This window comes from Notothenia coriiceps, unplaced genomic scaffold (genome assembly GCF_000735185.1).
Source record: "Notothenia coriiceps isolate Sejong01 unplaced genomic scaffold, NC01 NC01_scaffold00000120, whole genome shotgun sequence".
Taxonomy (NCBI): domain Eukaryota; kingdom Metazoa; phylum Chordata; class Actinopteri; order Perciformes; family Nototheniidae; genus Notothenia; species Notothenia coriiceps.
The window spans coordinates 189,617-215,118 of NW_011332821.1; the positions used below are offsets into that span (position 1 = coordinate 189,617).

A 25,502-nucleotide genomic window follows, 5' to 3' on the forward strand; every position below is an offset into this window, starting at 1 on the left:
GCTCTGGTAGGCGAGGTCGTACTGTCGCCGCCTGCTGTACACTTTGTTTTCGGTTTTGAGCTTTAGACTGTCTTACCCTGAACCTCTTACTGGCTGGAAAATCCCCGACATACAGGGTCGCCTCAGCAGGCCAATGGGTAGAAGTATTTATCAACGCTGAGGTTTGATAATGTTAAGATACTGTCTACTATGATGACGGATTTTATTTCATAAGATGGCATCTGTACACGGCTGAATTAAAGCACCGGCACCGCACTCCGCGACGGCTTCTCTCATACAAAAAATGAAACACAGGGAAATAACTCCTGTAAACTGTAAGTTTTACAACAGATCTGCGATCGTAATCCATCTACTCAAAACTCTAGGTCAACATCTATCGACAACGACTCTGGTCTACTGAGAGATATCTGCTTAGTAAAATGAGTTTGAACATTTGTGCATAATTCTTTGTGGACTGTTTTTTAAATGTCCTCGATTAAAACAACTAACAATAGTGGACGTGATGAAACAGTTGGGCAATTAAGATTTCTTTAGTTTCATTCTTTTTCAGGACATTCTTCTTGCAGCTTTTGCATAATTCTTTGCAAGTCGACTGACAAGCCCAAATCAACAGTTCTGTTTTTCTAGCCATTCATGTTGAAAATTAATGTATGTTGTGTATGGACTTGTGCATCACTGTCAGTTGGGCCTAACATTGTTCTGTTTAGCCCTTTGACTTAACCATTGCTCAGCACAGTAGGTGGCAGCCGCCCCTGCTGGGCCGTCGAATGCATTGATGTGTGGTGTCTGAGGCTCTGTGACAACAAACAAGTGAAACTCTGAACGCTTCCAGCTGGGGCCTAATCCCAGAAACTCAAAGACATCTGCACTCGTCACTCGCTCACTCTCTCTCTGCTCTAATCAGACCCGCGGTGTCCAAACCACGCCCGGGGGCGGCCAAATGCGCGCCCGATTGTCCATTTTAATCGGCGCCTGCAGCAAATTCTCAAAAGTATAAGGAAATCAATGGGCCACCTGAAACTCGTGGGCCTTGTCTTATATTGTCTTGTTAAATTATATCGTGCAGCCTAAAGTCATCATTGACACATTGTTTCAAAATACATAATTCAATTAGAGCTGAGAAAGCATCGTTCTAAACAACCCCCTCTCATCTTAGATGTTGATTCTCCAACACCCCCACACCCCTTAAAATACGACCTTCATATTCCGTCCCCCTCTCATGTATCCCCCACCCACGACAACCTGCAGCGGCCTCCTCCTGGTTCTCCAGTCGAACACACGCCGCACAACAGGATAATTGAAACCCTCTGGGTGAGCTGGGATGTTTCTTAAATCATATTCAACAGCATAATGACCTACATTGATTGATTTCGAATTCCGGCCCACAACCTCCTCACACCCCCCTCACCTCCGCCCGACCGCCAATACACAATCCGTCCCCACATCTAGCGAGTCCGGCCCCCCCCCCCCCAAGGCCCTTTGTCCACTGCTTTTTCTGTATGCTTCGGGCGCTGCCCTGTGGTGAAAACAGTTTGTGCACATGCGCGCTCCACCGCTCTAATAACGGTGTGTGTGTGTGTGGGTGACGCGGTCTGGTTTAGTGGTGTGTTGGTGTGCTGGTGTGTGTGTTGTGTTGGGTGGTCGATGTGTGTGTGTGTGTGTGGGTCACGGGTCGTGCGGGTGTGTTGTGCTGTGTCTGCTTTCTTCGCTTTGTGTCGTGTTGCTCGTCCGCTCCCGCTTGTGTGTGTGTGTGTGTGTGTGTGTCGTGTGTGTGTGTGTGTGTCGGTGTGTGTGTGTCGCGCGTCTGTGCCGACGTGTGGTGTGCGTCTGTTGGTGGTGTGTGCCGTCGTGTCGTGTGTGTGTGTGTCGTGTGTCGTGTGTGTTGTGTGTGTGTGTGTGTGTGTGTGTGTGTGTGTGTGTGCTGTGTGTCGTGCAGTAAAGCACAGATGGGCGTCCATTGTGTACAGCTGTGGCCGATGTTGAAGGGTGGAGGAGTGGCCCGGGCCGTTACCCCCGGGCTGGAGAATTCACTGACGATGCGACACGGTCGCGGAGCGCTCATCGACAGGGTAGGGAGAATTTAGATTTACTGGCACCTTAGACGCCATAAAACGTGTATACTATACAACCACGCACGAGGGAGCTGTTTTCAAAGTATAGCGGCCGTGGTTCCACCCTTGTTGTTACGCTGCCAAACAACATTTAAAAAGAGGGGGCACTAGATTGATCGACTTCTATGTTTTAAAGACAACAATTCTATGCTCTTCTCATTTAGGCCTTTAAATAATACTGCGATGCATGCTACACGTGTTTTCAGGCTTTTAATACATCCCTACCATACATTTTCATGACTTTAAGATCTCATTAAGTATACGAAATGCTTGATACATTTATCATTTCACGGGTTCTTCAGATGCTTTGAGGAATATCTTACGGAAAATACTGACTTCTCTCCTTTCTTGGGAGACTCAATCAAAACATATCAAGTCAGGGCAAACTAATGTCAGGATATATCCCACGAGACCGACGTACGTTGTTGTTTTTACGTCTGCGGCGCCATCTTGCTATAGGCGCGCATGTTTCTCGGCGAGGAATTATATATCCTTATATAACAAGATCAGCGCCACAGTGGTTGGGCCCTCATACTCTAATCTTTTCTAGAAAAACCCTGCTTTTCAGTATAGTTTGAGTATAACAAAATCCCTAAAAGAAGGGACATACTGGACCATTGTACCGTAATTTTCGGACTATAAGGCGCACCTGAATATAAGCCGCAGCAGCGGCATACCACTCTCGGTTCCACTTTTACTTTTGCGCGCTACCTGTCTCACTCTTTTCCGGCCTCCATCTTTTCCTGCTGGAACCCGCCGCTTAAAGGTGGGGGTCCGCGGACCGGCCATAGAGCCCATAGAGTTAAAGGTGTTGGCCGTTAGCTGTAAAAATCCATAGATTAGCCCCACCGTTATATAAACCGCAGCGTCGAAAAATGGGAAAAAAGGCGCGGCTTATAGTCCGAAAATTACGGTAGTTTAAAAAAAAAAAAGAAGCAAACATGAATTAAGCTGTAATGTTTTTCTTCTGAGATCTATAAAAAAACATTATAATAACTAAATTGTCCCGTCACTTTCAACATAAAACCTTTTTTTGTTTTATAAAATGTCTGAATCCCTTTGAGCAAAGAAGACATTTGATTTCAGGATGTATGACTTGTTCTTCCTTTCTCCCTCCCTCTTCTCTCCCTCTGTGTAGCTCTGGGCTCAGCCTTGAGGAATCCAAACAGCTGACAAAGGCTGATGTGAATCAGGAGTCTGCCAGGCCAAAGCCCCCCCGCCATCAGAAAGCAGAACCTGCCACTCGAGCAACGGAGGATCCCAAGGGCACCAAGGACAGCAGCCGGACTGATGCTGCTGCTGCTGCTGCTGCTGTGAGGGACGTGAAGCCAACTAAAGAGCCTGTAAAGCTGCAGCCTGCTCAGAGAGAGAAAGTCTCCACCTCAGAGCCCATGAAGACACGGCGCTCTCAGTACGCTGAGGATTGTCGGTTAAACGCAGCAGCACAGTCGGCTCCAACACCTGCAGTGAAAACACCAGAGGTTGAGAGGCAGGTTGAGAAGCCGGCTGAACCGGCTGCGGGAGGTTCTCTGCCTGAAAAGAAGCATGAAGAGGAAGTGGAGGAGGTTAAAACTGAGCTCCCGCAGTCGCCTGTGGACGAAAGCCATCCACCACAAAGTTCAGAGTTGAAGGAGGATCAGCCGGCGTCTGTGGTTAAGCCTGCTGAGGAGATCCAAGCGGTCATCTCTGAGCCCAGGGGCCCCTCAGAGCCGCAGAAAAGGAAATCTCTCAGTGAGATTGTGGAGGAATTGACGCCGGAGAAAAGACCCCGCATGTCCTCAGTCTCCTCAGTGTCTTCAGTCTCCTCTGTGTCTCCACCAGCTTCATCCATCTCCAGCCCTGCTACACTGACCCCGAGTCAGAGGGTTCCACCACTCAAGGTAGGAAAACTGTTTGTGGAGCTTCGTTTCGTCTGTGTCTTTTTGAGTCAAACTAAAAACCTCACCACTTGTAGGCTTGAAAGACGGCTCTGACAGTTTTACAGTGGTTGACAACTGAAGTCAGCTTAGATTCATTTCTAAGACAGTCATGGCAAAAAGATGTCAAGAATCATCAAAATGTCCTTAAGGAATGTTTCAAAGGCTTCTCATTTCTCTGCCGTCAATCTTTATGCTCGACACGTTGTATAAGCTTCCACAAAAAAATATTTTTGCGTTGTAAGAAGTGATGTAGAGACACATGAGTAAGTTAACTTAGCTATGCAATGTAGATTTTTTATCATTTCTATATATCTATATATGCTTATTTAAAAATCTCCTTTTCTTTTTCACTCACAGATATCAGTGTTACGGATTCTCCCGGTTCCTTCGCCCCCTAGCCAGGACCCCCCCAGGACCCCCCTCCCGACCCCGCTCAGCAGCCCGGGCCGGACCGGTGCCCGCACTCTGGCAGACATCAAAGCCAAAGCTCGGCTCGCCCGAGTGCAGCGAGCAGCGGCGGCCGCAGTATCGTCAGCATCCAGGGGGGAGGTGCCAGGCCCGGGTCCGGGGGGGGGCAGTGAGGATCGAACACAGCCGTCACCCAGCCCCTCCCCAACTTCCCCTCAGGCTCCAACCTGCATACCAGCCCCCAGTCAGACCAGTACACCTCCCTCTCACCCACTTGACTCTTTTACTCTGCTAAGCCCAAACCGTTCTCCATCATCCTCTGTAAGCAACACTGATGAAAAACTCAAAGGCCATCCTGCCAGTTCTGTCAGTGCAGGACCCGGGAGTGATCAGATAAATCCCACTACACCATCACAGGAAACCCCGTCACCTGCTGCATCTTCAACCAAGAACAACTCCTGTATCCCTGCAAACAACCCGCTGGTCACTCAGCTCCTGCAGGGCAAAGACGTTCCCCTGGAGCAGATCCTCCCAAAACCGCTCTGCAAGTCTGAGGTGAAGACGCCAAGCGTACCCTCGGGCAGTAAGGGGAAGCCGCTACACTCTGCAGAGCACAGGGCTGACAAACTGATGTCCCAGCCGTTCAGTGCAACAGGACGAACAGGAGTTTTCTCAGAGTACACGAGACTTGGGGAGCTTCCTGATAAGGAGACTCAGGAGCAGATCCTGCAGGCTCTGATGCAGAGGAAGGCTCCGGCCAGCCAGCCTTATGTTGGCATAGGGCCTCAGTATCCTCAGTACAGAGTCCATCAGCTGGTGCACGCAGAGGAGCGTCAGGACCAATCCAGGATTTCTGTAGGGTTTCTGGGTCGTAGGAAGATGCCGAGGCCTGCCATGATGGGACACTACCTGCTCAATGTGTCCACTTACGGCCGAGGACCAGAAGGCAGGAGACTGCAGCAGTCTGTCATCCCTAACACGTCTGTGTCCGGTTTAAAAAGGGAGAGCACAGATGGAGAGGAGGCGGCTAAAGGAGAAGAACCAGCCTGGAAGTGTTTCTTTCCGGCTTCTGGAGTTAAAACAGAGCAGCACAGATTCTCTATCACCAAGTCTGACGAAGCAGCGAGCGTTCAGCACTGCTCTGATGTAAAGACTGAGGCGGGATCAGACCCCAGTGCAGCCGCCAAAGACACCAGCCCTTTTTCTCTATCACACCGAAGGAACCTAGAACTCTGCAATAGTAACCAAGGAAACTCTGAGCCATATCTTTCCCAAGTGGACCCCAGTCACCAGCGGCAGTTTCAAACCCAGCGGACGCTCGATAATCAGGAAGCGTCGTGCTACGGCGGCACTATCAGCGTGTCTGTACCTCACACCGGCATCGGCTCCTCCACCGTCTCCTCAGAGGCTGACGGAGGCGGCGTCATGTCTTTCTCCGTGACCGTCACCACCATACCTGCCGGCCACCAGGGGGAGCCCTCCTCGGAGCAGTCGTTCATCGAGGGCTCCAACATGGAGGACGTGCAGTCTAAGTGCTACTGCAGACTGAAGGCCATGATCATGTGCAAAGGATGTGGAGCCTTTTGCCACGATGACTGCATCGGCCCCTCCAAACTGTGTGTGTCATGTTTAGTCGTACGATGAAATTAATAATAAGTACAAGGGTTGATTTGTATCGAAGCAAGTCATTCAGAATCAATATCCAATCGCTGCTGGTGTGAAGCAACACTCCAGAAAAAAAACAACCAGCATGAGGTCGCTGTTGGGAAGGCAAGGATTTACACTGGATGGTCTTTCGTTTCACCAACATCAAAGAAAAGTTGTTTTCGTGCCGTTTTTTGGTAGAAATGTCAATCCGTTTTGATTCAAATCAGTAGTCTGTCAGACGTGCGACGATTATGAAATCTGGCAGTGTTTGCACTCGGATAGGATCGGTGTGATATATTTTTTTAAATATATATATTATATATACGTGTAGTTTTTAAAAACAACAAGGGAAAATGAATGTTGCTATTTTTGTAGAACATAATGACTGTTGAATACTAACACTTTTTCTTATTGGGCCTGATCAGTTATGGTTTAAGGCATAAAAAGGGTGCTAATGATAATCATTGCTTGTAGAGTACCTCCTGGCATTTATGCACGCATGGCAGGGAAGTGCAACTCACAGTAACTATTTTATATATAAACTGAACATTTATTACTGAACATACTCAGATATAAAGGTTAGAAAGATCCTGTATCGTTTTAGAAATGGAATATAAATAGAATTTTAATTAACTTGTAAGGATTGCACATCAAATCATTTTGACGAAGCACTTGGATTTATAGAAACTATGTACAGCACTTGCATTCAAACATCATTTAACATAAACATGTCTATATGTTCCTTCTGGTAAATTCAGATTCCAGGTTGAAGGTCTAACGTTACTTCCTGCTGTGTGTACCTTCTTCACTTTCTCCCCAAAATAGCCGGTTAGTAGATATTGTCTCCTGTGAGCGGGGGCTTGAGGCTTGTATGTTTCTAATGACAGATCAGCAATGGCAATCAGTAAAGAAAACACTCAAGGCAAGGAGAGAAAATAAGAATCATTTAGTTTTTCCACTGTAAATATCTGCTTATTTACAGTATATGCCTACATGTAGAAATTATTTTATTCGTGCAGCACACGTTGCTTGAGTATATCCTGTTAATGACATAATCATTTGTACTGTTGAAAGAGAACAGCACGTTGTTCTTAAACGCTAAATGCTTTTTCCATAAAATGATACAGCATAGCATGCTGTAGTTTCAAAAATATTTGGAGGTACAATATGACACCGTTTAACGGGCGGATGAAACACTTAAAATGGCCGTTTTCCAGAGTATTTGGAGAGTTACCCTCAATATGAATGTGGTATATTGTCAGCACTAAACAATATTTTATCATAATATTATACAATGATGTATGTGTGTGATGTATAAGGACAGCCGCATTACTACTTAAGCGCTCACTTTACTACATATTTAACTGGAAAAAGGCCGGTGTTAAGTATTAAAACTGTTTTTCGGCTGCTCATGATAATTGCAAAGTAAGACGCATCAACTTTGTTTAGAAATGTCCTGGAGGTGCAAAGTAGGCCTGTTTTTAATAGCAATTATTTCTAAGGTAATATGCCAAAGTCACCTTTTTAAAGAAAGTAATATAGTAATCATAAAGTAATATATTTTAATGAATATATTTTATATTAACAAAAATCTATTTGCTAATTGTTTTTGAATCAACAGGGTATTTACTATAATAATAATATATTGGCTGTCCGTGTTTCTTATATTGTTTGTGACAGACCACCATGCAGAGAATAACCAAGTATCAGTACTCTGTATGGCCCCGCTTTTTGCATCGGATCTGTTATTGGTCTATATTTTTCCATAGAGATGTTGTCATATGTGTGTGTACCCTTTTAGCTGTCTACATTTGTGTCATTTTATCATGAAAACAAAAATAGAATGTTTTTAAAATCACCATTTTTAGGTCAGTGGATGAATTCAAGTCCATTTTTTGTATGTATCTGTTATTAAATTGGGGGTAAAATTGTTTTTAAAACTGTAGGGCTAGAATCAGACAAGGTTTCCACATATTTAGCATTTCACTATAAATGGTACCAGTGTTTGATTCTGTTAACACAAATTGTATTTATCCCCCATACATATTTAGGCCTTATTTGGTTGAATGTGATGTTTTGTATTTGGGGGGCTGGATTGCACTGCAAAAATAATTAACAAAAACAATCAATCACCCCGAAAGGCAGCTGAAATCTTTGTTAATGAGGACTGAAACTCGAGTCAGGCAGCGGCCCCCTCCCTCACTGAAGTTACCCGTCGCGTGTTTTCAGACGAGCAGTTCATAAAGAAACGCCTGTTATGTGTCATGGGCAATCACCACCATTTTTGAAACGTCACGTTTATCACTAGGTGAATTTGTTTAATATGTCTGTGTCAGTTTGTCTCCATTTAAACTCCGGGTGAATGTAATATAGTAATCAGCACTTGTAAACAAAGTGTATTTTACCAGAAGTTATAGACTATATGAATAAATAATGAAAAGTATTTTGTCTTGAGTTTTCTGTTGCTTGTCTCCCACGATGAACTCTATGAAAACATTGTTGGCACCGTGGTTCTGGGAGTTCATTGTTTCACAATAGGAAATGTTTCTTAATCAGCTATACATTTCTGTTTCAACTGCATTATTAAATATCTGTTTCAAAGGCACAACCATGGCAATATAAATAGAAACATTGGGGGATAACCTATCAACTACCAAGGTCTGTCAACAATCATCCAAACTGATCTTAAATTGTATTATGGGAAAAAATGTAAGATTTAGTGTCAAGTCAGACAACAAGTCAGAATCTCTGTCTCTGCTTTGATTTTGTAAAATGTTTTTTGAAATATGTTCTTTTGAATCCACCAACTTTAAGAACGTATTGAAACACTGGAGTCTCCCTTAAAATTTGATTGTATCAGTTTCGTTTTTCATCTCCTCTATAATGCTGAGCATCATAACTCTGAGTCAAAGCAACAATGTTAGTAGTGCGTGCGCCTTTAACCAGCGTGCGTGCGCACATGCGTAAGTGTAGTAGAGTCCGCGCATGGCAGCTCGCGCCCTCCTGCTGCTCTGCCGTCCTCTGCCGCTGGTCTCTGCTGGTGAAGCCGAGCGGAGCGCGGCGCCTCTTCGTTTCTTTGCGCGGATACAACCGCAGTTCGCAAGATTGAAGCCGGATGAGAGAGAGGAGGAGGGAGAAATATGAAGCTGGGTCACCGGAGCCGCGTCGCATCGCCCGGACAGCTGTAAGGTCGGCGGACACACGCGTGGATTCATCAAAGGTGAGATGTGCGACTGGATCACGGAGGAAATATCCTCCTTATTCACCCTGGACTACTTATCATCCACATCTGATGCCGATGGTGATGATGATGCTCTAAACGCATCCTGCGTGATTTTCCTCGGGTAAAGGCCAGCTTTGCCTCTTATGAATCTGGCGAGACAGTCGTGAGAAATAGATGCAGGATTGCCATTGTTTGTTATGCCAACATTTTTTATGAGCATCACGACACACCGTTCCCATTGCAGAAATAAGGTAAATAGGCAGTTAAATCACCGATATGGCTGCGTTTGTGTCCCTCCTTCGCTTTGAAAGTGAATTTTAAGTCTTGCAGGGATGCTCACCGTGAGGAATGAATGAGGCTTGTAGAAGTGGATAATATCAGCGGAAGGGAGGTACTGCAGTAGCCCAGTCCTTCTGTTGACTCGCGTCAAAGGATGTTGTCATTAGCTCGCAACTGAAGGTGCGGTTACAGTAAATGCACCTTTACGGGATTATAATGATAACCACACTGTTTTACTGTTTAAAAAAGGGCTGACATCAACATTTTTGTGAACTAAATATTAAAATGTGTGCAAATAAGAGGACTGAAAATCCCCTGAATGCAGAGCTTTATCACGCTGCTGCTCTGTGAATTCATTTGTCCATGAATTATTAAGAACTTGTCTCTGCTTCCTCATAACCTGAAATGATCAGCTCCTGCATTGAAGCTCTTTTATTTGCTGCCATGCACTGCTTTACATTTTTTTCCAAACATTTCCTGCCAATGTAGTACTCATGGATTTCTGCAGTTACTTCACAGGCTGAATATTTACAATGAGCCATTGTGCTGTTTTGCTGACATGTGTCTGTTGGGTCTCCCACTGCATAGCTAATGTGTCTTCCCTTTGCCCCCAGAGTACAGCAGTGCTCCTCTGACACATTAAACCTGAATTACAGTGTGTGCTGCCCCATGTACTGTAGGACGCCATTTAATCTGTAATTAGGCTGAGCAAGTGTTTTTAATGGCCTTCAAAAACCTTTAATCCAGACTGAGTTTTTGACAGGATTTGCACTGAGCTAAAAATAGCCATAATATTGTTTCAAAGCAGTGAAAATGCTTCTTCTTTTAGCATATAGCTCTTTATTGCGTTGTCTTTCTTAGATTGCAGCCATGAAGCAAGTAATTGATTAGATGCACAACGACAAATTATAATTTCAGTTTCTCAAAAGTAAGGATTTTCTCTTTTTCTCTTTCTTGCATCATCGTCAAGTCAATACGTTTTGGATTGTTCTCAAGAAAAAGAAGACACTTAAAGATGTCACCTTGGGCTCTGGTGAGGGATGGTGATGGATGGGTATGAATGTAACTAAAGGCTATTTTCAGTGAATTGTTTTGTCCTTTCAACTGTCAGAAAATAGTGAAAAATGAACTCCCTAGAACCCAAGGGGATGTCCTCAAATGTCTTGGTCAAAACCAAATAACATTAATGACATTGTCCTTACGAAAACACATTTCTCACAAGTGTGAAGCTACAACTAGCACGTCTGTCATTTTGTCTTAATGACCAATAGGATTATATATTTTTGGCCAGAGACTGCCTTTGTTATATGCAGTGTAGAAAGGGGGGGGGACAGGGGGGATGACATTGCCAAAATACTCCTGCAGGCCGGAGTCGAACCTGCGTACATGGAGTTATCGTCTAGTTGTTGGACTAGTGATGGATTAGCAGTTTTTTGACATTTCGTTGACTTAATCAATAGATAATCATTAGTTGTAAGCCTGATTATAATATCTAATGTTTTTAAATATAAATAGAGTAATTTGTGACTGCATTTCAGTGGACGAGGTGTTTTTACATGATCTTTCTGATGCCTGTAAACCCTGATGAGAACCAGGCAACACGAGCCAGTGACTGGAGAGAGGATCTGTCATACAGCAGGGATCACCGTGGAGACGAGTGTCTCTAAAAAATGCAATTAAAAAAGATAAATAGAGAAATCCTGCCTGTAGACTTCCTCAGGGCCGCAGAACCTTCCCTTCTCGCTCTGCTGGTTTGTGAACGCCCCCTGGTCAGTGAACACACCCCTTGTGTACATGCACCGGGGCATGTTGGGGGCTCTCGATCCGAGGCTTCTCCCTCATCGGTCGGCCGTAATGTGCTGTGTGTCCGAGGTCTTCTTTAGGTGCTTCCTCTGCAGCTCTTGCTCGGTGTCATTAGCCCACAGGATGCAGTCACTGTGAGCGGGATGTCACGGAGAATCATCATTTGCCACGGACCACGGGCGCTGGAGTGTTCCCCAGCCAGCTCACCAACATCTCTACAGGAAGAGAGGGAGGGGAAACAAAAGCACACATGGAGAGTTAATGAAGTCCTTGAAGGAGGGAGAGAGGGGATGTGTTAATGAGTTATTCAGAAGTCAACTACATTTTGTCAGCGAATAATTGCTCAGCTTTCGTGATGATCAAGTCATAGAGACTCCCTCACTAACTGTTTCCAATTCTCTTCACAGGGCCGACGTTAAGGGCTTCTCTCTGTTTGACACTCAGCCAGCGACAGGTAAATATTGAGATCCTAAGTTATATCTTATGAGGTCAAAGACATAGTACATCTGTCCTTTGAAGTTTAAAAAAAATAGTGTTTACCAATTTCTTATAACACAAATCTATGCACAAATCTATATATATATATTAATACTACTAATAAATGTCATCATATTATAAGAACTGAAGGTTATAATACTTTCTGTTCAAGAAAAACCTCACCTTGAGAAACGACTGCAACATTAAACACTGTGATGACACTTATTGAAGAATCGTAGAATGAATATATTATTGAATAAAATAAGGACACCTGTTTGGTTTCAAAGGGAATGTGCCTTCAACAAGTATGAGAGCTATGTTGAAACAGAACCAGACAATGAACCCTCTGAGTCAACCCTGAAGTTGAATCAGGTGTCAGAACAAAAGTCTGAATTGTTCCATAGAAGTTTACTGTATAAAAGAGATGAGGGTGTTTCTGTTCTTTCTCCTGAAGAGATATTCTGCCTTGTGGAAAAGATTCATTACTACACAGTGGCATTATAAACATCTTGTATATTATATTTGAGCAGCTGTTTTTATGGCTGAACCCAGATTGTCGACACACTTTAAATGAATTGTGTGAACTTAAAAAAAAAAAAGTTGCAATAACAAAGCCCTTAACCTCCTAAAACCACATATTGACAGTTTTCTTGTTTTGCTTTAGTATATCATGTGATATTCAGCTGAGCCATGCTAGCTACTTTCCCCCATTTAAAGACTTGAAGCTAAGCTAATCTAGTCAGCTGCTGTCTGTGGTTTCATATTTAGCATACAGATATAAGAGTGGCATGAATATTTTCTTCTCACTCCTGGCGATAAGGCAAATTCGTTTTTTGCTAAAATGTTGATAATTTGCTTTATAAAAAAGTCACAGTAAATAGTTTTAGTTGCCACTGACTGAGCACCCCTCAAACTGCTGTATAACTGAGCCAAGATAGCTAGAGTTAGTGACATTTTAAATACAAATATATATAATGTATCTCTAATTTACAGTATCTTCAACTCAATATTCTTCAACTCAAAGTGAAACAATTTGAAAGTTCAGTTGTATTATTAGAGTCAGAGTCTTTGACATCATTCGTGTAGCCCTAAAAAATATTTTAATTTCATCCCTATAATTCTATTAAAAGCAGAACCCAAGGCATATTTTTTTTACAGTGAAGTGTTTAACCGCAGTGATGACTAATACAGTCCTTCATGTACAGGGTCAATAATAAAGATGAAACATTGTGTCCTGCTGGTACACTAGTGTTCAAGAGCTGAGCGCAGAAAACGCTCAATACTGGTCACAGAAAGACCATATCGTCTATATTCAAAAGAAGATTATGATATTTAGGTCCTCATTTATATTCAGTCTTCATACGAAATGATAGAGTTGTATAAAATATTTTCTAATGATATCTATTATTAATAATCTTCACTTGGTTTCTGGACGATAAAGAGAGCCGTATTATTAACATTAAACATTTCACGCGCTGCTGTTTGATGTGCCACAGGATGATCGAGGAAGGCAGCAAACGAGGCAAGGCCATGGTGGAGAAGAGACAGCTCTTCATGGAAATGAGTGAGTGGAGTCGACTTCAGAGAAATCTCTTTTCACTATTCACAGTCAGCAGCTCATCATGTAATGCTCTCCCTGGCTCCAAGTTGCACAAGAGATATTTGCTGCTTCACACGTACAGTAATTCCTCCCACACAGAGACGGTGATAGTGTGAATGTTTCTCTAGTAAGAAACACTTTCATTGTATGTCTTTAAAGTGGACTGGCTTGGAGCTGATTTTTCTTAATGCTGTTTTGCAGGAGCTCAAAACTTTGATGTAATCAGACTGTCGACGTACAGGACTGCCTGCAAACTCCGGTTTGTGCAGAAGAGATGCAACCGTAAGAGTTTTCCTCTCATTTCAACTCTAGAAATGTTTGTTCCAACACGAATACAGCCTCAGTGTTTCCGTTTCCCCCTCTCAGTTCACCTGGTGGACGTGTGGAACATGATCGAGGCGTTTCGTGACAACGGGCTCAACACGCTGGACCATAACGCCGAGATCAACGTGTCGCGGCTGGAGACGATCCTGTCCTCCATCTACTACCAGCTCAACAAGCGGCTGCCCACCACCCACCAGATCAACGTGGATCAGTCCATCGGGCTGCTGCTCAACTTCATGGTGGCCACCTACGACAGGTACGAGGCAGAGGAGATCATTGGAAACACTTCTTCTGTTGTTCGGGTATTAATGCAGGAGACATCAAAAGCAGAGCTTAATGTAAACAAGTGTTTCAGGAAGTGAAGGACATGGTTTAACATTTCCAATATTAGAGTAGAAGTTCTCAACTTATGAGCCTTTGTCACAGGATGCATAGAACTATCGCTTCTGACCACTTTAAAATAATATCTAAAAAGGTCAAATGTTCTAGTTCTTTACACGAGAAAGCTCAAATTAAAAGCTAATCAGAAAATCAGATTTTTTCGCAATTTTCTATTTTCTTACCATCTTTTATAAATTGAACGATTAATCCGCAGCCCTAGTCTGAATAAATAACTTCTACAGAACATTCTCAGTTTTACATTTAATTAGTACGGAATTAATAAGTGTTAATCTCCAATCTCCAAACTTTGGTATTTGCAATTTCTTTTTAAATTATTAACCATTTACATAAAGTATTTTTCCCAATACAGCTGTCCACGCTGCAGGTTATTAAATGCTGGGGACAAAATTCCGAATTGTTTTGGAAGTCTTGAATTGAATATGGTAAACGCCGAAACTCTAGAAATCATACACAGCAGTAAGAGGCTTTAGCGTTCCTTAATGGCCCTGATTCTATATTGTACACGTGAGCCATACACATACAAGGGATAGCCTTGGAAACCATGTAAATGATCACACAGCGGATACAAAAATAGTCCCTGTCAGCTGAAGTATTCCTGGTGATGTCTTACTGTATATCCCTCCTCTTGACGTCTGCTCTGAGCTCAAGGCATCCTGTATTATTGACTGTAAAGCTCTCTCATTATTGTTCCCTATGAGCTCATGCTGATTGGCTGCTGGCCCCCGTCCATTCATCGACCCGTTCAATTGGTTTACTTTTATCTATAAGGTCACTCCGGCCCCGCTCCGTTATTATTCATGCTGCCGTATCTCTGAGAAACTTTGTGGAAATGACTGTCAGTGATCACAGGAAGCTGTTTGACAATCTGTCCATGAGGTCCAAACTGAATTAGGCAGAAGAGCTTTCATGTCCTCGGCTACCGCTGCTCGGAAGTCGGGGCCAAATGAAAGTGAAAAATGAAATGTAAGAGCGGCTCTCTCTGGGCAAGTTGAAAAGGTTTCAAGGGGTGTTGAGGCAGCCTTGATAATGAGCTGAATATACCTCGTTAATCTGTTAGTTCATGTTTTCGTCATGATTTTATTACATTTTACACACAATTGAATACAAATAACTTGTTTGTATAATCTGTTTATCGTGATTTTTCATCTCAAATTCACAATCTCCAAAGAGTTCTCGGGTCACAATAAGAGTTAAATAGTCAATAATGCGTTTCTGTGAAAACATTACATACTCGTTATTAAAGTGAGGCTATGGGACACAACTACATCTGGAGGGACACAACTACATCTGGAGGGACACAACAAATGATAAATTCCACTCGTCTTTCTCTTTGCAGTGAAAGCCATGGGAAGCTGACCGTTTTCTCAATGAAAGCCATGCTGTCTACAATGTGTGGAGGGAAGATTGTGGACAAACTACGCTGTAAGTGCATTTATATTCCGTACACATACAGTTTCATAAAACATATTTGTGAATGAGCTGCAGTTATTAAATCAGTCCTCTGAAGTCTGACGTCATGGCTGCATTCATGTAGTTTCTCAAATGTAACACACAGGGGCACTGTAGGAATGTCTATGCTACATCCATTTGCTTTAACTCTGCATATTTTCACTCTATGCTGAGTGTATGGTTGTGGATCAATCCTATACATTCATAAATATGTTTTTAAATGTCAAAAGGTTGCACTTTTCACAATGTTAACTTACAATAATGAATCTGAGATTTGCTGTCTTTCAGATATTTTCTCACAGATCTCAGACTCAAATGGAGTCATGATGTTTGCAAAGTTTGATCAGTTTCTCCGGGAGGTGCTGAAGCTCCCCACAGCCGTGTTCGAGGGTCCGTCTTTCGGCTACACGGAGCACTCGGTGCGCACATGCTTCCCTCAGCAGGTATGAGGAGCATATTTAAACCACATTCCCACTCTCTTTTCACGCTGTATCTTCGTTCAACTCTCTAATGATGTACACATCTTGTTTTGTATTCATGTTTGTGTGTGTTTGTATCCAGAAGAAGATTATGCTGAACACGTTTTTGGATGTGTTGATGGCAGACCCTCCCCCTCAATGCCTCGTATGGCTACCGCTCATGCACCGACTTGCTAATGTTGAAAATGGTGAGATCTGGACTCTTAAATATTTGTAACCACTCCATATTGGAAACCACAGAGGAATGTACAGGTTTTGATTTGATTTTTCTAAATTTGGAGCCAACATTATCTCTCCAGGAATAAACAAATGAAATCTCTGTACATATTTTTCAAATGTTCCTTTTATTTTCAGTGCATGGCTGCATCCCAATGGTCCGATGTGTGTAGCTAATAATTGATTATACAAGTTGAAGTAATAATGCACAGATTCAGAGAAGGGAAGTACAAATACTTTGTTACTGTACTTAAGTACATTTTTCTGGTATCACTACTCTACTCCATCTACTTATTTTTCTTATTTACCTTTTTACCTTTACTTCTTACATTTTTAACACAAATACCTGAACTTTCTACTTCTTAGATTGTCAAAACAGGCTCGTTACTTTAGTTTTAATCTGTGTTTGGTGGCGTGATCATTATTATTTAGAGTCATTGCGTGCCTATTGATTTGAACACGATCCGTGTATCCATCATTTCCTGGTCTTCTCTAAAGAAGAGGGACCAATGAAAACGTTGTCATGTTGCCGTTGTTCAGCATGGAAACATTCATTAGCTAACAATGACATTATTGTTCTATTAATATAAAGGGAGGTCAGGTACTCTTTAAAACAGCTGCTAGTTATGGGTACTTTTTACTTAAGTACATTTCAAAGCCTCTTTACTTTTACTTGAGTAAAGTAAAGTCAGTACTTCTACTTTTTAAACACGAGTATCTGTACTTCTACTTGAGTAAAGGATGTGTGTACTTTTGCCATCTCTGCTTCTCTCTGACAGAAAATCTTGTCTTTGTTGTTAATTTTTTCCGTCAGTCTTCCATCCGGTGGAATGTTCCTATTGCCGGAGCGAGAGCATGATGGGTTTCCGGTACCGGTGCCAGCAGTGCCACGGCTACCAGCTGTGCCAGAGCTGCTTCTGGCGCGGCCATGCCAACGGTCCCCATAGCAACCAGCACCAGATGAAGGAGCACTCTTCCTGGGTAAGACCCCTGAAAACACTCACTGTCACCTTCACGGTGTTCCCTTTTCAAAACTATCCCATAGTCAATATCTCTGAGGGTAGAGTATCCAGCCGTCTCCCTACACTTCCTGTCCCGAGAAATCCATGAGATTTTAAGGAGGTTTCACTCATTATGGCAAATGAAATCGTATTGATTGCATTTTCTACGTTGCCGCATCCCCTCAAAGCCTTTTCATTATTATTTAAATCTGAACAAGGGAAGTCATAGGCACTGGATCCCAAATCCAATTCCCATCTAACTCAGTTTTTGCACAGAAGAGAATGACTCGGGGCTGGGATCACATGCCTGAGTGCACGACACACCGAACACTGTCTGTGATATGAAAACACATTTTGATATTTATCGTGAAGGTTTGGAGCATTCATCTGTTCGGGATGATTTCCTACTTCTGTGACAAATTGGAGTTAACGTCCTAATACCTCTGGGACATGTTTCACCACATTTATAGTTTTTGTGCTGAAAACAGTGAAGGTTTTGGTTTTTGGAAACAATTCAAACCCTTTATCAGATTAGACTACAAGTAAACCTAACATGATATTCATTAAACAGTTGCTATTTTTTGCTTCATCATTTTTAAATGATAGCACATGCTATCACCCTGCCCTGAATGTATTAATTAGTTTGTGTTTTAGTTTTCACTGTTGAACCGTTGAGGGTTGAATGACTCTAACCTACCAGAATCGTTTTCTGCATGACAATAGATGATTTGAAGACTGGTATTCAATATGGAAAGACTTAATATTAAAAGATGAATACTGTCTAAAGAGTAAAGTTACAGTATCATTTTTTCTTATTATTGTTTGTTGTGGTTATGCTGCATTGATGTCATACCAGACATATTTTCCAGTTTTTAACAAATGGAAGTATTTCATGTAGTTACGTTATATTACATTACTTGTCATTTGTTAGACTCCCCACAGGAGCAATTTGATTCAATTCAAAATTCAAAACCTTTATTTATTCAGGTGAAAACCCATTGAGATCATTGACCTCTTTTTCAATGGTGACCTGCTGCAAGTAGGTTCCAACATGAATACAAACATGACAGAAAAACAAAGAGGACATTTGGGGTGAAGTGTCTTGTCCAAGGACACAGCAGAATGTTTGACTGTGGAGGGATTCGAACCAGTGCCCCCGTGATCCGAAGATCAGCGCACTAACCACTGAGCCACAACCTCCCATGTAGTCATGCTGCTACACTCACATGTTCACATGACATGACAGCAGGAGAGCGGACTCATTATGCTGCAGTTTCTGGGCCGCAGGGCAGCCACCAAGACGTCCTGTGAAGTAGCCGATAAGGCACTTACTGAATATGCACAAACTCCTGCTGATCCACACTTTTGGCACAGTAACAAAATGTTGACCTAGTTATGTAAATTCAGTCTGAAGCAGCTTAAAACTGTTTCTACTTTCCCCACACGATGGTGACACATGACACCATGACAGATACTTGTGTTTTTTCCCGCCCTCCTCACAGAAGTCTCCGGCCAAAAAGCTGAGCCACGCCATCAGTAAATCCCTCGGCTGCGTCCCCATCGGAGAGCCGCCTCATCCTGTGTTCCCCGAGCAGGCGGAGAGACCCCCGGAGCTCACCCACACTGTGTGAGTGTCATTCGCACAGCATTTGTTACCACAAGTTGTTTTATTAATGAGCACTGATGTGTTGATTAACTGCACAGCAAGGCCCAGTGTGCTGCTGATCTATTGTCTGCTCCTGTCATGTAACGGCCTCCATATTTCCATCTCGCCGTCACACCATGACTGATATACTGCCACATGGCTAAGATGTCGAGCCCATGATTATTTGCTAACGTGGATATGGTGATATACTGCCCAGGTTCGGCCGCTAACAGCACCCTCGTCCTCATCAGTCTGTTGGCAATGAAACGGGGACGATGGTATAAATCTCACACCGCAGGCTTTGGGGCTCCTGGAAGTCATTATAGGAAATGCATTATATTCTGCAGCTGTCTTAAACCCCGCACACTCATTTACATCTCAGATGAAAAATGGTACGATGTCAATAATCAATTCCCCCGCTGAGATACATCCAGCAGTCCACAACGCTAAGGTCACTCTGTATTTTTCCCATCATCCTTACGCCAATTCAGTTTTCGCCTCCACATAGACATAACAATCTAATAAAAAAGTGATTTATAATGTTGCCTGTTCGTGGCATTAATAGGATCACAGCAAATCTTCTCATGGCTGATTTCATAACAAAATCCTTCTTCATATTCCAGTCACGACCATACATCTAAGCTGTCTGTATATGTGCTTCTGGCAAGTGTCAGTGAGTAATTGATAGTGAGCTACGTCATTGGGCGAGAAACGAGCGCACTGAATGCCAAGAAAAATATACAACGTAGAAACAACATAAACATGATTTCCCGTTTCTTCTACGAGACAGAAGCCATCATCTCTGAATCAGTGCTCCCATCAAGGCTCTGCCCACTGGCGGAAGCGTTTTTCTGCCTTGTGCCCAAACGTACGCATGTTTTGCTTCAATCAAAACCTGGACAATCAACAGTTTCCCTCCATGTGGGAGATGAGGTGATGGGATTAGCCTGCACGCTATAGGCTGTGTAGCATGAAATGACAGCACAGAAGTAAATTGATATGATTATGTCTCTCTGGTGTTCTCAGCAAGCTGCAATCTGTGGCTTTTTGTTGTTGTTTGTTTACGATGTTGATTATGTTATGATGATGGTGGCTGAGATATTGAGTTCTGCCCAGGTGGCGCTCTTGGTTATATTAGATGTTATGGCACAGAAGCCTTAATGAACTCCAGGGTCTTGTTTGTTATATTGTTAAAAGATATATCAGTTATTTGGAGTGGTAGGAAGGGAATAAATACATCTACCCAAGCACTGTATGCGAGTACAATTGAGTTTTTCTTCAGTAGCAAATGCAATGAGGGCATGCACATTGTCTTTTTCCCACACTCACTATGGGCACCTCACATTGCCAGCTAAGCCAATAAGTAAGAAAATATGTAATGAGTATGAGTCACTGACTTTAAATTGCTTTATTTTACAATGTACATTTTTTAAATCCTTCATTCCCCTAGCAGTACAAAGGCACTGTTTTTGGTGTCTCACAATGAAAGACTAAAAGCTTTACTGTATCACTAACAGGAGCTGTATCCTTCTACAGAAATTCCATGGAATGCTCTTAACATCCCGATAGCAATGAATATATTAAATGCTTTGACAATAAATACATAAAAATATCTCATCTGTGGACTCTCTGTGTTTACCGGGGGCGTATGTTTATGTTTCGAGTTTAGCCTAGTTGTTCTAATGAGTGTCTTCCTGTCTGTGCTACTTTCATAAGATGATGAAATATTATGTATACCGTAAGTCTAAGATTCCTATAGTGTCTTTTGTTGTGTGTTTCATCTAACTTCTTGATGCTTATTGTGTCCGCAATGGTATATTCTATTTTCGCTGTGTAAATCCTTGTTTGTACATCCTGTGTGTGTAGTGAAAGGTTGTGTTGGTTTTTTGACTGGAGGGATTTTTCGGATTTTTTTACGTCAAATAGACAACAAATTTATATTAAAACAGGGGAATAGCAGTTGGTTATGGGTCAGTGTAATCTAATTTACTATTGTTCTTCGATCGATGGATGATGAATAGAAAGGTGTGGGGTTAAAGGAAAGAACAAAAAAATTATAATTAAATTCTAAATAGATCTAAACCATATTATAACTAAGATACTGTAATGTTTCCTGCTTAGAAGTAGTATCTAACTTTAATATAATAACAAACATATAACTACACACAAAATGTATGTTCTTACACTAGATCATGTAAGATAATAAACTGATGAAAGTTATTAGTGAAGGACGTGACAGATAGTAAGACTTACAGCAGTGTTGATGTATATGATGTGTTTTGACTGTTTGATATTGTATTTGGTTCTTTGAAGATAGAGTCTTTTTTATGATTTGTGCAGAACAATTCATGTGAGGATATTTAGTGGGTAATTTATTAATTGTCAAGTTATAATATCAGCTTTTGTATTAACTTCAATCATAAATCAGCAAGATTGTTGTGCAAGCGATTCGATCTGCGACAAACAAGGCGTCGTGGATACCAAACGAGTGTCATGTGACTTGTTAGAAAATATCTCCGGATGATACCTGTCAATCATCCGTGTTTGAAAATTGTTTTAGATCACACGCTTTTGATAATTCAGAGTCCATTGTCTGTCCTGTTTAGTTTGTAGATCATGGACAGTTTTATCCAACCGTATTTGTATGTAATACTATGACTGGTAGACTGTGGATGTATCAGTTAACAAAAGTGCGAAAACACACTGACCGATTTCAAGATATAAGCTCTGTTGCTTCTGTCGAGGTCCTTCTAGCTTCATGCAGTGTGACGTATGTTGTCCTGTCAATCATGGTCTAAATATTTCAGGGACCTCTAAGTCCTCGCCTCGTAAGAGGTCTTGGATCCATTGAAAGCGAGGTTTGTCAGTGGCGTTCCCATTTAGCGACTGTCAACTTCACCCATTTCGTTTGGATGTGTGAGTCGAGGCGACGTCAAAAATGTGATTAACGAGAGTCTACAGGTCATTTATAAATTTTGCGACAGTCTCATCTATGTGTATGTGTCAGGTGTTTCTGGTGGTTTCTGGCCCAGTCCGTTTGGATAGGATTGTGTAGTGTTGAGGCTTTTGCGGCGGAAACCTTCTAAGTAGACTAGGCTAGACCGTCTCGATACTCTCCTTAAAATGCTGTTCAAGTCTGCTGTATTTTAGGTTATTTGGCGTTGCTAGAGGTTAGGAGTCCGGGGTAACTAGTTGTATGACGTGGTTGTTGTGTTGTCTGAGGGGTCGGAGATGTGTAGTGGTGTTGAATCGTCCTTGTTAGCACGGTGGTGGTCAGTGGTAGTGTGTTGGGTTTGTGGTGTGTGTTGTGTTGTTTGTGTGGTTTGGTCGTTTTGGTGTGTTGATTGGTTGGTGTGTGTGTGTGTGTGGGTGTGAGTTGTGTGTGTGTGTGTGTTGTGTTAGTGTGTATAGCAATTTGTCTTTGAGTCACTGGATTGTAGGACGCTCTCTGATTGCACGCTCGCTGTAGGTACTTAGGGACTGTCCTAGTGTGTACTTTACATTTGTGTAGCTGAGTGTCGTAGTTGGGGTACATGGTAGTCCTACACAGCTGATGCGTAGGTTATATATGATGATAAGTCTTGTGGTTGTCAGTTGTCAGTGATTGTAGAGAGTTAAGTGCGACATAGAATATGTGCATGTTGATCATTGTTTCTGTAAAGTTTAGAGTCATTAGTGTTAAGAGCGTGGTCCGATCTGGCAGATGTGTACTGTTTGTGACTGTTCTGAATGTCAAAAACCCGTTCTTAATAGAGCATGCGGTCGTCTCGTCCTTATGTACGTACCCTTTCTCTAGTATCGGCATTGTTTATGACTCCATTAAATGATGTGTGAGGAGTAAACGATTATTAAGAGGTATAATGTGTTGCTTATGTGTCAGAGTGTTGGACAGGTAAGTATAAGGTAATATAGATACGGTCAGAGAAGGAAATAGCCGGATGCTCGTGTATACATTGTTCTCTTCACTCTAGTTGTTGTAGACTATATTCGAGATCTTATCTTCTTTTTACTTATATTAATTGAAAATACTTAATGACGTTCAGTCAGGTGACGAGTCGAGAAGAACTTATGGGTGGTAACAGAGGCCCATCAGTTATTTAGGGGGGGGGGCCTTCTGTCGCCGTCCCTACTTAGTTAGGTAGAACTCTGTGCTTGTTGAGACGTATTATGTATCCTTAGTAGAATTGTTTTGGTACCCTAGAAAGGTAACTCTCTAAAATGCGATCTTTCTGTCCGTGACGAAGATCCGTTGGTGTAATATACTATTATGAATGTTGATAAATTATAGTCATGTTACGTGTAATTGTTTTCTGGATATTTTTGTATACTATACTTTATAGGTCCGTCATTTGAAGTTTCGATTGACTATGTGTAGTCGTTCTTCAGCTGTTGTCGAGATGCATTGGGTTTGTTGTGATCGACGTGGTGTTTGTGGATTTTCTTCAGTGACCTAAGGGGGGCTCCTAGGATTGTTGGTTTGTAGTCGAGACCTCTGATACCTCCTCTAGTTGACAAATGAGTGGAATCCATTAGATAGGCTTTGATATCAATTTGTTGATTGGTACGCTACTATCGGTATGGTTTTCTGATATTTTTCTTTCATAAGTTGTTGACAATACACACCATAAATATTTTGTTGCATTGTGGTTGCAAATAATCAATGTGTGTGATTCTTTCTCTGGGGGGAAGTATGAATAAGGAGTGTAGTTTTAGTGTGGTTGTTGGGAGACGTGGTCTGTGGTGTGCATATCTTCGGCTTCACGTGTGTGGATAGTCTGGTTGTAGGTAAAAGTACCAATGTGGCTTCACTCGAGTAACGTAGTCGGTCGTGTTAGAATGTGTGGGTAAATGAAGTGATAAAGAAAGGTGGTACAATTGGCATTATTCTCTGCGCATGCTGGGCGTCGTTGCTATTATCAATCTGAGATTGTAACCAAGTGCGGTAACCAGGTGTTTTTCACTATATTGCTGAACTTTTTCCCTTGTTTTCCGGTATTTGGACAGTACTTGCATTGTAGCTAAGGATGATTTATTCTGTACGGTTACTTTTGTTGAATAATATGTTCTTCAAACCTCTCTTACTTATTGGTCTGTGCGTTACGGACGTTAAAAAACACAGCCGATTTTTATTCATTTGTCACGGCAACTTCCAACCTAAAAACAAGAATATGTGTCATCGCGCTCCAGCGAACTGTAGCTTAGGACGAGAGACGAGATGTGTGTCTCTGATATTTCGCGTTTTCTCTTCGTAGTTCGGACTCCTCTTTTTTCGACCATTGTAAGATAACGTTAAGTCTGGGCTGTAGGCTGAACAAGGATTTTATATAAGATGTTTTACACGGTAATAAGGTTTCAATGTTGTAGAGCACCCTTATAACAGGTGGCTATTGTCACAAAGTGGTGTTTAACTAGAGGCAGTGTAAAAAGAAAACTGATTTTACAACGGAAGAACTAAACGTCAAGTTTCGGTAAGTGTCTATGAATTCGTAATGTAATTCTTTCCGTTCAAGGTACCTTATGTATAAAACTTACCAACAGTCCTAACCTGCTTTTTATAAAGGTATTCGATATGATTGGTAGTGGTTTGCTTATTTTTGCATTTAAAGTAGACCTTGTATTTTTCTGTAAAAGGTTAGTATATTTGTGTCACTTTTTTAGAAGGGGACGCGTCTGTTTTGTTGTCTTGTATCTCTGATCAGAGTCCCCAGGGTGTCAAGTGTAAGATTAACAGGATTTCAGTACTGTGCCGTCGTTTGACCTTTTCCGGTAGACACTCTGTTCTCTTGCGTGAAACGGTAATTCCAGAATTCCCCTGTATTGATGTCCTGGACAAGGATTTTCAAATTCTCTACAGTGTTCATTATTGAAAGTAGTGACAACATCCGTGTGCTTACGTAGACAATTGGAACGTGTTGTGGAGGAGGGTAGGGGAGGCATAGTCCTCTCCATCTCCCCAACACCTCATTTCTAACCCTTCAGATTATGCCTAGTTATTTAGCTCTGGACTCTGACTCCAAACGTCCATCTGAGTTACCCGAGGTGGTACCGAGACTTTTAGTGTCATTCGGATCGTCACTAACCATTTAGGGTACCGTGTGACAGGGTACCACGACTTCGTAGTCTACCTACTAACAAAAGAAGACCCCAGGTCCGGGAAAGGACAGTCAAACCCGGATGACATGCATAACGATGACCCACAGAGTTAGTTGGTAACCACTTTCTACAGAAAATTATTTCATCACGCTTTATTCTATTAAGCAATGTTCGATTTCCATGTGTAAGTATAAGATGAAATTTGCATCCCATCCATTTCTTACACTCTTTGGTCGAGCTCAACACGATCTTAAACTTTCATGCGTCGGCTTTTTTTAGAGGGAAGGAAGTCTGAAGGAATTCTCGGGGAGGAGGTTGTGTGTGCTTGCGTCGTGTACTGTTAACTCCCGTGCTCCTATTCAACTAACGTGCTCTACCTTCCACTGTCCATAAAATCGGCCCGGGCCACTTTTCTAACCAGCTGCG

At 42.2% G+C, this 25,502-nt stretch overlaps 2 protein-coding genes across 2 annotated transcripts in view; both read left to right on the top strand.

Annotated features, from left to right (window-relative positions):
• Positions 1-8,528, top strand: part of asxl2 (ASXL transcriptional regulator 2) — an 18,539-nt gene extending 10,011 nt beyond the window's left edge. The window contains exons 6-7 of the mRNA XM_010769252.1: positions 3,181-3,991; positions 4,388-8,528. Coding sequence (XP_010767554.1) covers positions 3,181-3,991; positions 4,388-6,082 — 2,506 coding nt within the window. The 3' untranslated portion in view covers positions 6,083-8,528. The remainder of the gene's footprint in view (positions 1-3,180; positions 3,992-4,387) is intronic.
• Positions 8,529-9,115: 587 nt separating this feature from the next.
• dtnbb (dystrobrevin, beta b) overlaps positions 9,116-25,502 on the top strand; it is a 32,669-nt gene continuing 16,282 nt past the window's right edge. The window contains exons 1-10 of the mRNA XM_010769353.1: positions 9,116-9,305; positions 11,798-11,844; positions 13,364-13,431; positions 13,669-13,749; positions 13,834-14,047; positions 15,530-15,615; positions 15,931-16,085; positions 16,204-16,309; positions 17,152-17,318; positions 18,841-18,965. Coding sequence (XP_010767655.1) covers positions 13,365-13,431; positions 13,669-13,749; positions 13,834-14,047; positions 15,530-15,615; positions 15,931-16,085; positions 16,204-16,309; positions 17,152-17,318; positions 18,841-18,965 — 1,001 coding nt within the window. The 5' untranslated portion in view covers positions 9,116-9,305; positions 11,798-11,844; position 13,364. The remainder of the gene's footprint in view (positions 9,306-11,797; positions 11,845-13,363; positions 13,432-13,668; positions 13,750-13,833; positions 14,048-15,529; positions 15,616-15,930; positions 16,086-16,203; positions 16,310-17,151; positions 17,319-18,840; positions 18,966-25,502) is intronic.